Source organism: Dysidea avara, chromosome 8, assembly GCF_963678975.1.
Source record: "Dysidea avara chromosome 8, odDysAvar1.4, whole genome shotgun sequence".
In the NCBI taxonomy this organism is placed as follows: domain Eukaryota; kingdom Metazoa; phylum Porifera; class Demospongiae; order Dictyoceratida; family Dysideidae; genus Dysidea; species Dysidea avara.
The window spans coordinates 746,764-762,381 of NC_089279.1; the positions used below are offsets into that span (position 1 = coordinate 746,764).

A 15,618-nucleotide genomic window follows, 5' to 3' on the forward strand; every position below is an offset into this window, starting at 1 on the left:
TTCGAAAGAGGGGGGGCACCTTTCTGAAAAACAGTTGAAGACCAAAAAAAAAAAAAAAAAAAAAGGTCACAACAATAATAGCTAGTTATCCTTACCAACTATATCACGTCTGTTATGTAAAATAAAATCCTATTTGTAGCTTCATAGGTAAGCTACACTGCCTCATGAACATTGTGACTGCTTTATTAGAGTAATTGACTGCTCTATTAGAGTATCTCGATCTTGTATGCAATTTCTTGAAGGGGGGGGGGGGCATTTGCCCCAAATGCCCCATCCTGGATCCGCCACTGCTATATATCCTTATTTATAACTACACATACGTAGCTTGGTACACTGCTTCTCTGAATACTGTGACTGCTGTATTAGAGTATCTCAAATTTATTGATGCCTAGGCCTGGGTAGCCAGGTTTTGGCTATGCCTCCAGCATAACATCAACTTGTTTTACACTGCTGTATTAAAAAACAGCCAAGTGCAAACCAATTGCATTTTTAAACCAGGTGCACGCTTTTGGCAGGCTGTGAGCACGCCTGGTTTACTGAAATTTTTTTCGTAAATGTGTGTGTGTGTGTGTGTGTGTGTGTATGTGTGTGTGTGTGCGTGTGTGTACCTACTTATCTACCTATCTACCTATGTTTGTCCGTACACACCCACATGAGCAAAATCGTTAAATGGAAAATCAGCTTTTACGTAAGAAGTAAAAGTTAAATGAAGTGTGTAGTAAACTTCCACACAAGTAAACTTTGCTCTGAAGTAGTTTCTTTTTGGGCAGTCTGAAATGCAGGTGAGGCGACTCTCCTCAGACTTCGTGAATTACTTTCCCTTCGGGTTTTAAAAGCGTTTAACAACTGAAAAACAACTGTGCAGGCCTCGTAGACTACCAGGAATAGCCTATCCCATCGAGTTGGAAAGTTCATGAATTACGAAATACAAGAATTATAATAAATTAATTATGTATTGCTGCACAACCAAAAGCCTATGTAATACATATAGTTGGTTAATTAACTTAATTTCAGATGAGTTAGCTAGCTGCATGGCGCCTGGTTTTTAGAAGTAGTACAACATCAACTTGTTTTATTTTGTTATTAACACAGTTTAAGCAGTCAGTCAAATATAGTCACCACACATGCTGTAGCACTATTGACTATTGAGAATCCTCCACAGTTGCTGAGTATGATCCATGCAGGGGCACACTTAGCTTGCTAAGAATGGTTTGCAAATGAAATGCACATGGTCTTTTGTATGTCATTCTTTAGGCTTTGTATATAGCTAGCTGTACTATATACTCATGACTGTCACTTATCCCTATACAATTGCAACTCTTGGTCATTGCAGTCCACTTAGAAAGCAGGTATTTATGCATAAAACTGCTCTACATTAAAATTTTCAGTCCTGAAACATATAAAATACCTTTAGCTTCTGGGGAAGGGGGCTGCACACCCACTACTATTATACACATTGGTATAATAGTAGTGGGTGTGCTACCAAACCCTGGATCCACCAAACCCTGGATCCACCCTGGTAGCATTGTTCATAGTGCAAACACACTGTATTTGGATGTAATATATGAAATGTGTTTGTTTTTCAGTTTCCACAGGTTACTTTGCATTATTCAATGCTACTCATTATGAGTTTGATGTCAGTGTGTACTCTACTACTGAAACTATCTTATTTGAGGCACTTATTTTACTTGAGGATCCTGATGTTATACAAATAGTGGATGTTACCTTTAGTGGTAGAACAAATTCTGGAGGCTATGTTATCAATGGAGATCGAAGCTTAGTATTTAATGAACCAGCTGGAAATGTTTTGTTCAATATGACAGTAACTGAGAATAAAGAACTAATTGATGGGAATGATGATGTATTTGATTTATCAGGTTTTGCTGTCAGTGTACAAAGAAGTGAAGAATTAACATCATCTGTAATCCTTCATATAGTAGGTAAGTTATATTTGTCTACTAAAATGCATTGTTGTAGTAAGTGTAACTGACTGAGCAATACTCCATCCTATTTGCACATTTCTTATTTTTCATGACTAATCTGCTTTGCACAACAATAAAAAGGAGTCAAATGCCAAATTTCAGCCAAATACACTTAATACCCTGGAGCTATAGGACCAGACAGTAAACTCTAATTATCCAGCAACTACACTGAAATTGATTATAGGCACTCAATCAATTAACCATAACTTATGACTGCAACAGCCTACAAAGATAGGACTCACTGTGTTACTTAACATGGAACTGGCACTTCTATATGGTGCTTATACAACATCCACCTCTGTGTGTGCAGTGAAATATTCTTTTTATTCTACTACAAGCCCACACATAACTCCACTGTAGTGTATGAAAGAAACTTTTTGATGAGTAAGTATATACAACAATACATCAGTTCAAGTTTTGTGGTGTAAACTGTCCAGAACTTCTTTCACTTTCTTTTTTATTTCAATGCGTTAAAAGTAGAATTTTGTATGTAAATGTGGGAAGTAATTGTTCAGCTGGTCACAACTTGATTACCTAAACTAAAATGTGTTGCAACAATTATGACAAATACAGTTCCTATCACAGTGTCCCTGCTTTATAGAATTTTGCAAAAACAGTTGGCTATTGCTAACCAGTCACACTAGACACTACATTAAATTTCCAGATATCTTAGATGGTTTTCTCACTTTTAAAAATACCAGTTCAGCAATTTTGTAACTAAATTCCTCATGTAGCTTCATAATCTATGGTGAACGGAAATCCATTTCAGCTGAAAATAGGTACATTGACCTTGTTTGAATCTAGTTAGTAGCTTTCTATATGCAAGCAAAACTTGGCAAGGGTATATACACCAAAGTGGTATGAGTACATGTACCATTTACAGTGTTTTGACCATGTTACAGATTAATATCATAGTGCTAATTCATTATGTTTCTGCAATTGGTTGTGTATCATTCCTTGTGTTTCATCATTATCATTGCAATTCTGGATAAGGTATCCAATTAAAGCCCCCAGTTCAATTTGGCAGACTATCTGTATATCATACCAAAACTGAAATTATGTTAGCTAAACCTTGAAAAGAGTTAGATACAAATTGTATGCCATGCCTTACACTGTTTGAAGTCGTTACCCACTTACTATCCCAATTGTATCAAGCATTTGCATTACCACTATTTGACTGTTTGGACTATTACTTACAAAACATCTAGAATGCGTACATTTTCATTTTTACTAGGTATTTCTACCTCCTCTTCTTTTGTCAAATTAACATCAGCAGTTAAATTTCATTTTCATACTGCTATGCAAGTGTTTAAAGTTTTGCATCATTTTTCTTCAGGGTACTTAAAAAACTGTTTTATATCTGTCAAAGCATATAGAGGGCATAGTGGATGAATAAGTATTGTTTGTGTGTACCATAAATCTGTTCATAATTAGAAAGAACAATTTTTACTATCGTGGAGTACTTATATGGAACAGTTTATGCTCCCATTTTTGTGGCATTGATCATCTGTCAAGTTTTAAGGCTTTATTTAAAAGATCGTTTTGTTAGTAGTTAATTATTGTTCTGTATAGAAGTTTCAAAATAAATGGTTTTAAAGAATTCAAGTCAGCATAACTTGCCAAGGATAGCAACAACACGGATATGAAATTTACACAAGAGATGCATAAATCTATTACCTTTTAGACCACTTAGAGTACTTGTAGCTGCTTGTAGATTTTCCTCGCCAAATAAGAAAAATCTGAGCAGTTGGATGAGTGAAATAGTATCACGAGTGCTTCACAAAGGAGAGAAGGGTGGGGGTCGTGGGGAGATTACAGGGCTGTGCTGGCTTCTTGGTGGCTGACATGCAGCAAAATCACTAGAAAAATTGTCTGGCAAACATTATCAGGCAATCCACCAGTAAACCACTGTGATTCTTTCCAAGCCAGGTCCTTCACCAGGCCTGAAACCACCATTTGAGCTCTCCACATCACCCAGAAAAATGTCTGGTAAAACCAGCCTCAAGTAGTTTGAGTAGTGCTGAGGATTGTATGATAGTGTAGTTACCACACTGGTGGTGTTATTTTGATTTTGCCTGATGCGCAATTTGGATGTTGGTCTTGTAAAATCTGGTCACAAATAGTGCAGTGTGCTGCTTCATTTGACCTCTCTAGCCTTGCGACTGTGATCAGGCAGGCAGGCCAACTGACAGGCAGGCAAACAGGCAAATAAAAGTCAGGTTTTTGGGAATTTTTTTTCAAATCCAACATCTGGCCATGTGTAAGTGTTTTCTTGTTTTTAATGTTAGATTTAAAGAAAGATGCATGAAGAATATTCCTTAAAATTGTTTCTTACCACAGAAGTTTGGCAGCATCCATCAGCATTTTAGGTGGGTACCCTATTTTAGGGGCAGAAAAGGTCAGGCCTTCATGATACCTACTATACAGTACTACCATACTGTATGATAACAATATTTTAACCACAGATCCATGTGAGGATTGCCCACAAGGCACAGACTGTAACATACATGACCTTCCTGATGGTGGTGTAGACTGTGTGTGCCCTGCTGGGTTCACTGGAGCTAATTGTGATGTGCTTATTGGATGTGATGCTAATCCTTGTATGAATGGTGGAAATTGTACAGAAGTTACTGACAACTTTACATGTTCATGTCCTCCTCCACTAACAGGAAGGTTGTGTGAAGTTGACCCAATTGATGAGTGTACACCACAACCAGGACCTTGTGTAAATGGTATTTGTAGTGACTTCATTAATTTCTACAACTGTTCTTGTTATGATGGCTACAATGGTACTAACTGTACTAATAATATTGATGACTGTGACCCTGAGCCTTGTATGAATAATGGAAGTTGTGTTGATGGTAACAACACTTTTACTTGTAATTGTGCTACTCCATGGACCGGAGATGTTTGTGACACTGACATTGATGATTGTATAAATATTGACTGTATTAATGGAAATTGTGTTGATCTGGTAAATGACTTTATGTGTCAGTGTGATCAAGACTTTGGGGGTAGATTTTGTGAAAGCAGAATTGATCACTGCATAAATGTGACGTGTCTTAATAATGGATCATGTGTAGATCAAGTTAACAATTTTAGCTGTCAATGTAGTCCAGGTTATGAGGGTAGACTGTGTGCTGATGAAACTAATGAATGTGATCCTAACCCTTGTGAGAACTTAGGGACATGTGATGATACATTCCTTGACTATGTGTGTAACTGTCGACAAGATTTTACTGGTAGAAACTGCAGTGCAAGATTTAATGATTGTGATTCTGATCCATGTCAGAATGGTGCAACTTGTATAGATGGATTTGCTAGTTACAGATGTGATTGTCCTGAAGGTATTACTGGTGAAGATTGTGAGACAATAATAGACCAGTGTGATCCTGATAATCCTTGTATGAATAATGGAACATGTACTACTATAGTTTCTAATAACTACACATGTACTTGTCCAACTGGTTACACTTCTAGAAATTGTTCACAACTAATAGACTATTGTGATGGAGTGTTGTGTATGAATAATGGAACTTGTATAAACATGCCATTGATGGGTAATTACTCGTGTGTGTGTAGTGATGGGTTTACTGGACGTAACTGTGAGACAGAAATGAATCCATGTTTACCTAATCCTTGTCTTAATGGTGGAAACTGTGTAAATATCACTGGTGGCTACATGTGTGATTGTGTAGCAGGATATACTGGTGTTAACTGTACTACAAATATTGATGATTGTGATTCTGATCCTTGTGATAATAATGGAACTTGTATTGATCTTGTTGATGGTTACACTTGTACTTGTGTAGCAGGATTTACTGATGATAACTGTACTACAAATATTGATGATTGTGATCTTGATCCTTGTGATAATAATGGAACTTGTATTGATGAAGTCAATGGCTACATGTGCAATTGTACGGCAGGATTTACTGGTGTTAACTGTACTAATAATGTTGATAACTGTCACCCAAATCCTTGTGGTAATGCTGGAACTTGTATTGATGACGTCAATGGCTACACTTGTACTTGTGTAGCAGGATTTACTGATGATAACTGTACTACAAATATTGATGATTGTGATCCTGATCCTTGTGATAATAACGGAACTTGTATTCATCTTGTTAATGGTTACACTTGTACTTGTGTAGCAGGATTTACTGATGATAACTGTACTACAAATATTGATGATTGTAATCCTGATCCTTGTGATAATAATGGAACTTGTATTGATCTTGTTGATGGTTACACTTGTGCTTGTGTAGCAGGATTTACTGATGATAACTGTACTACAAATATTGATGATTGTTATCCTGATCCTTGTGATAATAATGGAAATTGTACTGATCTTGTTGATGGCTACACTTGTACTTGTGTAGCAGGATTTACTGATGATAACTGTACTACAAATATTGATGATTGTGATCTTGATCCTTGTGATAATAATGGAACTTGTATTGATGAAGTCAATGGCTACATGTGCAATTGTACGGCAGGATTTACTGGTGTTAACTGTACTAATAATGTTGATAACTGTCACCCAAATCCTTGTGGTAATGCTGGAACTTGTATTGATGAAGTCAATGGCTACACTTGTACTTGTGTAGCAGGATTTACTGATGATAACTGTACTACAAATATTGATGATTGTGATCCTGATCCTTGTGATAATAACGGAACTTGTATTGATCTTGTTAATGGTTACACTTGTACTTGTGTAGCAGGATTTACTGATGATAACTGTACTACAAATATTGATTATTGTAATCCTGATCCTTGTGATAATAATGGAACTTGTATTGATCTTGTTGATGGTTACACTTGTGCTTGTGTAGCAGGATTTACTGATGATAACTGTACTACAAATATTGATGATTGTTATCCTGATCCTTGTGATAATAATGGAACTTGTACTGATGAAGTCAATGGCTACACATGTAATTGCACGGCAGGATTTACTGGTGTTAACTGTTCTACAAATATCGATGATTGTGATCCTAATCCTTGTGTGAATGGTGACTGTATGGATATGCTTAATGGCTTTGTGTGTAATTGTAGTGAAGGATATACCGGAGATCGTTGTGATCAAGATATCGATGATTGTGATCCTGATTCTTGTGTGAATGGGAACTGTATGGATATGCTTAATGGTTTTGTGTGTAATTGTAGTGAAGGATATACTGGAGACCGTTGTGATCAAGATATCAATGATTGTGATCCTGATCCTTGTGTTAATGGGCACTGTATGGATATGCTTAATGGCTTTGTGTGTAATTGTAGTGAAGGATATACTGGAGACCGTTGTGATCAAGATATCAATGATTGTGATCCTGATCCTTGTGTTAATGGGAACTGTATGGATATGCTTAATGGCTTTGTGTGTAATTGTAATGAAGGATATACCGGAGATCGTTGTGATCAAGATATCGATGATTGTGATCCTGATTCTTGTGTGAATGGGAACTGTATGGATATGCTTAATGGCTTTGTGTGTAATTGTAGTGAAGGATATACTGGAGATCGTTGTGATCAAGATATCGATGATTGTGATCCTGATCCTTGTGTTAATGGGAACTGTATGGATATGCTTAATGGCTTTGTGTGTAATTGTAATGAAGGATATACCGGAGATCGTTGTGATCAAGATATCGATGATTGTGATCCTGATTCTTGTGTGAATGGGAACTGTATGGATATGCTTAATGGCTTTGTGTGTAATTGTAGTGAAGGATATACTGGAGATCGTTGTGATCAAGATATCGATGATTGTGATCCTGATCCTTGTGTTAATGGGAACTGTATGGATATGCTTAATGGCTTTGTGTGTAATTGTAATGAAGGATATACCGGAGATCGTTGTGATCAAGATATCGATGATTGTGATCCTGATTCTTGTGTGAATGGGAACTGTATGGATATGCTTAATGGCTTTGTGTGTAATTGTAGTGAAGGATATACTGGAGATCGTTGTGATCAAGATATCGATGATTGTGATCCTGATCCTTGTGTTAATGGGAACTGTATGGATATGCTTAATGGCTTTGTGTGTAATTGTAGTGAAGGATATACTGGAGACCATTGTGATCAAGATATCAATGATTGTGATCCTGATCCTTGTGTTAATGGGAACTGTATGGATATGCTTAATGGCTTTGTGTGTAATTGTAGTGAAGGATATACCGGAGACCGTTGTGATCAAGATATCAATGATTGTGATCCTGATCCTTGTGTTAATGGGAACTGTATGGATATGCTTAATGGCTTTGTGTGTAATTGTAGTGAAGGATATACTGGAGACCGTTGTGATCAAGATATCGATGATTGTGATCCTGATCCTTGTGTTAATGGGAACTGTATGGATATGCTTAATGGCTTTGTGTGTAACTGTAGTGAAGGGTATACTGGAGACCATTGTGATCAAGATATCAATGATTGTGATCCTGATCCTTGTGTTAATGGTGACTGTATGGATATGTTTAATGGCTTTGTGTGTAATTGTAGTGAAGGATATACTGGAGATCGTTGTAATCAAGATATTGATGATTGTGATCCTAATCCTTGTGCAAATGGAACTTGCAGAGATCAAGTTAATGGGTTTACATGCGAGTGTGATTCAGGATTTACTGGACAACTTTGCGACATACCCATAGGTGACTGCTCAACTGATGAAGATTGTAGTAATGGACTATTTTGTCAAAAGACTTGCCCTACAGACACTTATAATGTGCACAAATCCTTATTATCATCAGAAGTTACTCTGACTGGAAATTCTTATGTGTCAGTATCACCAAGTCGATATCCGACATTCACTGCAAACTTGGCAATTGTTGCAAGACTATCACAAACTGTCAATAATAATGGATACTTACTGTTCTATGGCACATCAGATAGGTTGAGAAATCTTGCAGTATACCTACACAGTAACTCAACAGTGACCACCCTCACATTCTATTACACTGATAACACTGGTGATTTGAAATTTAGACGTATCAGGTTTAGTCCATCACTTGCTGATGGCAATGAACACTGTCTGGTAATAAATGTCAATCAAACTCAGTTCACTGTGTACATTGATGATACATCAGCTGGCTTCAGGGAGATTAGCTCACCTGACTTCACATATGGGGTAAGTCTGTATAATACACAAGCATGCAAGTTGAATAATTTTAGCACAAATAAAAGTTTGTTAGTTTTACAGTTAATATGCAATGTGTATGGTACTGAACTTGTTGAAATTTATAGACCACACACCAAACTCACCACCAAAATTAATCAAGTAAATTAATAGGAGTGACAATATAATCTTTAGGCATAAAGTGTATAGTTGATACATATATCATAAAGCTGAGAAGTGAAAAAAAAATCAAAAATTATGTTCAGGTACTATATTACCTACCATAGGCGGATCTGAGGGGGGGCCAAGGGGTGCTGTGCCCCCCCTGGCCCTTCTCTGGCCCCCCTTGGATCTACAGTACCATATGTATACCAGAAACTAGAATCATGCATTCACACTGCATTTAGAAGTATAGAAAGCCAATTGGCAAATAGAAGACAACGCTTATAAATGTGCCTAACATTTATAGTTAAACTGTACACTGTATAGAAAGTGAGGCAAATAAATTTGAATTTTGTGCAAGGATCGAGATACTCTAATAGAGCAGTCACTACTCTAATAGAATAGTCGCAATTCTGATGTCATCAATTTACAAATTTTACAAATCGTAACAATGCTAGCTACTCCTTATTTTGATTTGGTATACACTTTACCATCAAACAAGTTATCTCAGATAGGCTAACCAATCTTTGTACGCATTGCAAATCATACACTTTTAAGCTAAGCATTATCAAAAATGCTCTGAAATTCAAACCTGGGAGGTCTGATTTTTAAAATTTTCTCCAACTACAGTTTTACAAACTGTATGTCCATCGTTCATCCAGCTATATGCTGAATAAGGTTATACAAATGAATATAACTTGTGTTCTAGAATTTCCCCATAGCTCATAGTAGAATAAACACTGTTGTGCACTAAAACTTCTTGCCCCCCCTTGGCCCCCCCTGACAGTGTCTCCTAGATCCGCCTATGTTACCTACTGTAAAGTTAATGTCCTTGTACATGACAAAGTGTATATGCATTAGATTATGTTCTAACAGGTTAGTGCTTCCACTCCTGCTCATCTTCTTGTTGGTGGCAGAATACCAGGACTGTATCGGTTTTCTGGCACTATAAGATCCGTAGCAGTATTTGAAGGTCTCCTAACAGATTCACAAATGGAAGTGTTGTGCTCCTCAGCCCTCGATAACTTACGAGGAACTTGTGCATCATTCCTGTCTGATTACACCACTTGTCCTCATCCAGTAATGGAACCATCAAGTCTCTGTGTATCCACCCTCAGCAGGTAATGGTACTTGTGGGATTTATTTAATAAAAATGATGTCCTTTACAGTATATTACTACCCTGTTAGGCTTTCATACAGAGATTATTTCTCTATTCAGTATGAAACTTTAAGTGCTGATATGTGGGTCAATTGAGTCAAAGCAACAACATAGTCTGTAATGCAAATGTATGCAGTAGAAAATCTGCTATGAATATCTCAACTACAGACAAGAATGTTATTCTGCAAAGTTGTAAGGCAAATTTGATTATACAATCATAGATAATATACACCCCCATGGATGTAAGCTAATAAGCACCACTAGTCCTAAAGTAGTTTTGCACTCCCAGTGAAATGGCGGTCAAATTTTTTAATGCATTCTCTTGGTGATGAAAGCTTTAATGGCACTGAAATCTTTGTGAGGGATTCATTATTCATTGTGAAGTGTAACCAATCAAATATTGTAACAGCATGTTTGGTTGGGGTATTATGGGCGATGGAAACTGGTGATGAAATCCCAATGATTTAACGTACAGTTTAGTACACACCTTCCAACAAAAGAACATGGTTAGTAAGAAAAACTGGTAGTTTTTTTAGAATATTTGTCTGAAAAGCAAAGTCTTATAACCAGTAATCAAACTCAAAAACCATCCTAACTTTTCCCAGCAGAAATGTTTATGAAATTACAATATATCAGGTTTTATCTCTCATACAACAATAAACAAAAAAACAGATTTTTTGTAAAACTAGGATAGGACCATTGCCTTTCTGTAGAAACATATGTGCTTACGTGAATAGTTTCGCATTCACAGGGTATTATCTATGATACAACCAAACAGTAGTTTTCCAGTTAAATAGTACCACCGCCACAACCACTGTATGGCAGTTTTGATATGTAAATGACCATAGCATCACATTCTAAATGCTCTGTAACTTCAGTCAAGCATTTTAGTAGCCCCTGCAGCAGGCACACCCTTAAGTGAATGGGAATAAGTATAACCAGTCTCTTGCGCACTATTGCGCATTTAGATGATGGAATTGCCTACTTTTAGAATGTTGATAACAAGCATTGTAGATGATTTAAAGTGAAAATGGCAGTATACTAATGAAGAGTAACGGTAAGGAGAGGGATTACATAGGTGGCTACTTTTGTATGCCTCAAAATAGTGACCTTGTGCCTGCATGCGCATGCGCACTTGCTCAAATGCCAGAAAACCAGACTTGGAGATAATCGCTTGAACTGTAAAATGTACAGTATACTGTATTATTCTAAACAGTACGTGCTACCCTATAAAGTTGTGAAATTTCACGTTTGGTCGATCTTTGCACTTTAAAACAATCACATAATGGCTTTATTATTGCTCTTGTGTAAACAGCCACTCGATAATCGAATTCCTTGTTTTATAGCAACTAAATAGACATATAGTTTTATGGGATTATATGGTATGGTATGTAAGTTATAACAGTTTAAAAGCAGTAGATGGGAGCCTCTACAAACTTGGCAGTAAGGGCCTGTAATCTTTACCATGCAAAAATATGCATATAGTAGTACCACAGACAACAGTTTGACAAAATTAAAATCAAATATTTGCTAGATAAATGTTTGATGAATTTACCTTGAGTATAGAACAATATGCAAAAGCTAACAGGAAAACTGTCAGATTTCCTTCAATCTAGTATACTGTAGTTCCTCCAAACTTTGTCATTTACAATACTCCCAATGTACAACATTTGTGTGATATAATGAAGAGTAGACACTCTTGCTTTTACAAAGACGCGCTAAAGTACAAATGATTGGTACCAAGCTACCAAATGAAACATTGTTGCTTACAATATGTATTAATACATGTTTTTCACAAAAGCTTGATCAACAGTTGTATGCTCATAATATGCTGTCACACTAGGTGTAACCCACAGTCAGCCTGTTTACCTGATATCAATGATGAGTACCAGTGTCAACCAGCACAAGATAGTGAGTCACCATCAGATCCAACATGTGTACTAGTAACATGTTAATTGTGTAGTTTGTGAAACCGATGATGACTGCTTGTCCAACCAGTTCTGTGGGGTTAGGGAATATCCTACCTACCCCAGCAACTATTTTCCACGAAATGATGAACAGCCAGCTGGAGCCATGACAGTACTAGTCAGCAGTGACACGTCATTTAATGGATCAGTAATAATCCACAAGCCAGCTGATGACCACCCTGATGTGATGAGGGATATCACCATATTTGCTATAGTACAACAAGCTGCTGACAATGATGGATATGTGGTCGCCAAAGGTGTCAATGATCAATTCAGGGATTTTGGATTGTACCTACGTTCCACTAAACAACAAGTCTGGGTACCATACCGTACAGTTGGTGGATCACGTGACATCATCATATTTGATGATGTGCTACTGGACAACACTACGTTCCAATCCATTGCTGTAGTAGTGGACAGTATTAACAACAGATGTGTACTGTACATTGATGGTGCTGTGGAGCGCAGCAAGTCACTGATAGGACAACCTGAGTTTAATCCCGGAGTAAGTTGATGACTTCATAGTAACATACCATACATACTCTACCATGCCAAATCATAAGCAAAAATTAGTCAGAGGTTGCCCAACACTTTGTACCACTGACTATTATACTAACATTAAGTAACACTGTAGATCTCAACGCTAGTTAACCAGCATTCTATATACACACTGCTGCTATTTGTACAATGTGTAAAAGTGCCATCATTGATGATTTTGCGTGCAATTTTACAGTATAACACGCTCTATGTTGGAGGTCGTCCAGGAACAAGGAGGTTCCGCTTTGGTGGAATAATCAGATACTTGGTAGCTCAGGACACAGTGTTGTCACATGACGAGATATCCAAGATACACAATGACATGTTTGGGATCACCACCTCTACTACAATTGGTATGGTAAACTACTGTACCAACTATAGTGTGGCTGGTCAAGAATGTCGACTGGGAGATAACACTGACTTCAGGTTAGTCAGTAATACAGTTATAGTAAAATTATGTACAATGGTACAGTACACACATGAGGTATTGTCCTGTGTACCAAGTGTTGTATTCAGATCATACACAACTAGACAATTTAAAGCAGATCATAGAACATCAGTTCTGCAATAAGTACTATTACAACAGTCACTGCATTCACCAGTCAGTATAGATATATGATGCCCCAACATTATCTTTATTAACCATTATTGGACATTTAGTAACTAGTCATAAAACTTTTTGGAGCCATCTGTGCTTACATGCATGTGCTGCCTCATATGCACACCTTTGAAAGTCAAACATAGGAGGGTACTAGCTATAAATCCTGGGTGAGCTTAAACGTCACAATCACGATGATGCACACGCACACAACACACACATGCATGTGTAAACACACGCAGGAGTATTAGCTTGGTAATCACAAGGTTTCAGTCTTGGGCATGTGAGTAATACCAACTTTGCAAATAAAAGGTATGGAGACATCATGGTTGGAGTGTATTATGATACTGCTTTACCACTAACCACATTATGTAGTCAGCATGACTGTATGTAGTGTAGAGTAGATGATCAGCTCTCAGGATAGTACACAGACTTGATTATGGTATATGACAGGTAAAATTTGTCCTTACAAAGCAGGTTTTATGCCAACTGGCACACATACTTGTCCGTGGGGTGGGAATGTTGAATGGACTACTTTGGTTTCACTATCATGTATCAGATCATATAAATCTAGTGATACATGTATGCAGGCCACTCTGTGCTTCCTCACTGTTACATCTTACCATACATCACACATGATGTGACCAACTAACCACAGCTATACAATTGTGTACAGTTATCACATTCCTCCACAGGTGTGGCTCTAGTGCAGCATGTATCCCAGCAGTGGAACAAGATGTTGTGTTACCAACAACTAGCATGGCCTTTGCAATATCAGACATTATTGGGCACTGTAACTCATATTGTGACTGTCCTGATGTGTACCAGCCTGTGTGTGGAGGAGATGGACAGACCTATACTAATAGGTGTTTTGCCATGTGTGCTGGAGTAGAGGTAACCACTACTGTTATTTGTTGTGACATAATATGATGTCATCTCATACAACAGGTGTTAGATGATACTGGACCATGTACCCTGACTTATGGTGACTTGTATGCTGAGGTGTTCCCTACCACTTAACCTGCCCATAAATCAAACAAGTTAACACTAATGACATGACTCTTTGACTGATACACACTAACACAAGTATAATATATAAATATTAATTTTAGGCCACCAAAAGCATTTTACTGTATTTATTTGTATATGTAATGTATTGTGTAGGGAAATTGGAAATGGTGGAAATGGAAACCAGAAGCAGTAAAACCTTCAGTGTTGGGAGTAACGCGTTACTTATTACTTTTGTGGTAACTAAGTAATATAACGAAATACGCTATAAAAACAGGTAATATAACTCAAGTTACTTTACTTACAAATGTAACGTGTTACCTAAGTAATATAGTTACTGTAACGAGTCTAATATTACTTAATATTATTACTACAAGTAATGAAGTTATTAATCTCGTTAGTAATCCACTGAGTAACAACGAAGTAATGAAGCCTACTGAATGAAGCTTATTCACCAGCTTCTTACTTATAACCAAGATTCGCACATTGTCCAACAATGCAATCATGTCAAGTGATAAGGTGGTAGTTTCACATGTGACAGCTTAAGGCTGTGGACACAAAGTAATATAATATGTAATATTATTATAGTTACTTTATTTTATGGGTAATATGTAACTGTAACTAAATAGTTCAGTTGCAAATAATATGTAACTAGTTACTTTTAAAAGGTAGCTGTCCCAACACTGAAAACCTTCATATACATGTATGGCTTTAATCCTTGGTTGGTGATAAGGCTGCTTCTGTTGGAGAGGAACAATCATAACCAAATTGTAAAATGACCTTTAACACGTTGATCTGTGGGGTGTCCCACAAAACACCACTGATGTACTGGTCTCACCGCAAGCCAAACTTTGCTGCATGTTTCATGAGCATCATCTTAAGAGTTCTGTTAAATCTATGAACCCATGCATGGTTTCCATGGATTATCTCAGAGCAATTATAAAGAACTTGTAGCTTTATTGGTATTGTGAATATTATTATTATTATTTTATTATTAGTGCTTTACAGTGACCAGCACTGAAGGTCTAACAGCAACATGTGCTGCAGCCTTAGGATTACCTAATGTTTGCATAACTTAGCATTAGTTG

The 15,618-nt window shown here is 37.1% G+C and overlaps 1 protein-coding gene across 1 annotated transcript in view; it reads left to right on the plus strand.

The window, feature by feature from the left end:
- Window positions 1–14,714, plus strand: part of LOC136264480 (neurogenic locus Notch protein-like) — a 35,620-nt gene extending 20,906 nt beyond the window's left edge. The window contains exons 3-10 of the mRNA XM_066059235.1: window positions 1,587–1,940; window positions 4,448–9,111; window positions 10,138–10,382; window positions 12,264–12,331; window positions 12,384–12,892; window positions 13,121–13,350; window positions 14,218–14,416; window positions 14,471–14,714. Coding sequence (XP_065915307.1) covers window positions 1,587–1,940; window positions 4,448–9,111; window positions 10,138–10,382; window positions 12,264–12,331; window positions 12,384–12,892; window positions 13,121–13,350; window positions 14,218–14,416; window positions 14,471–14,542 — 6,341 coding nt within the window. The 3' untranslated portion in view covers window positions 14,543–14,714. The remainder of the gene's footprint in view (window positions 1–1,586; window positions 1,941–4,447; window positions 9,112–10,137; window positions 10,383–12,263; window positions 12,332–12,383; window positions 12,893–13,120; window positions 13,351–14,217; window positions 14,417–14,470) is intronic.
- Window positions 14,715–15,618: the final 904 nt, after the last annotated feature.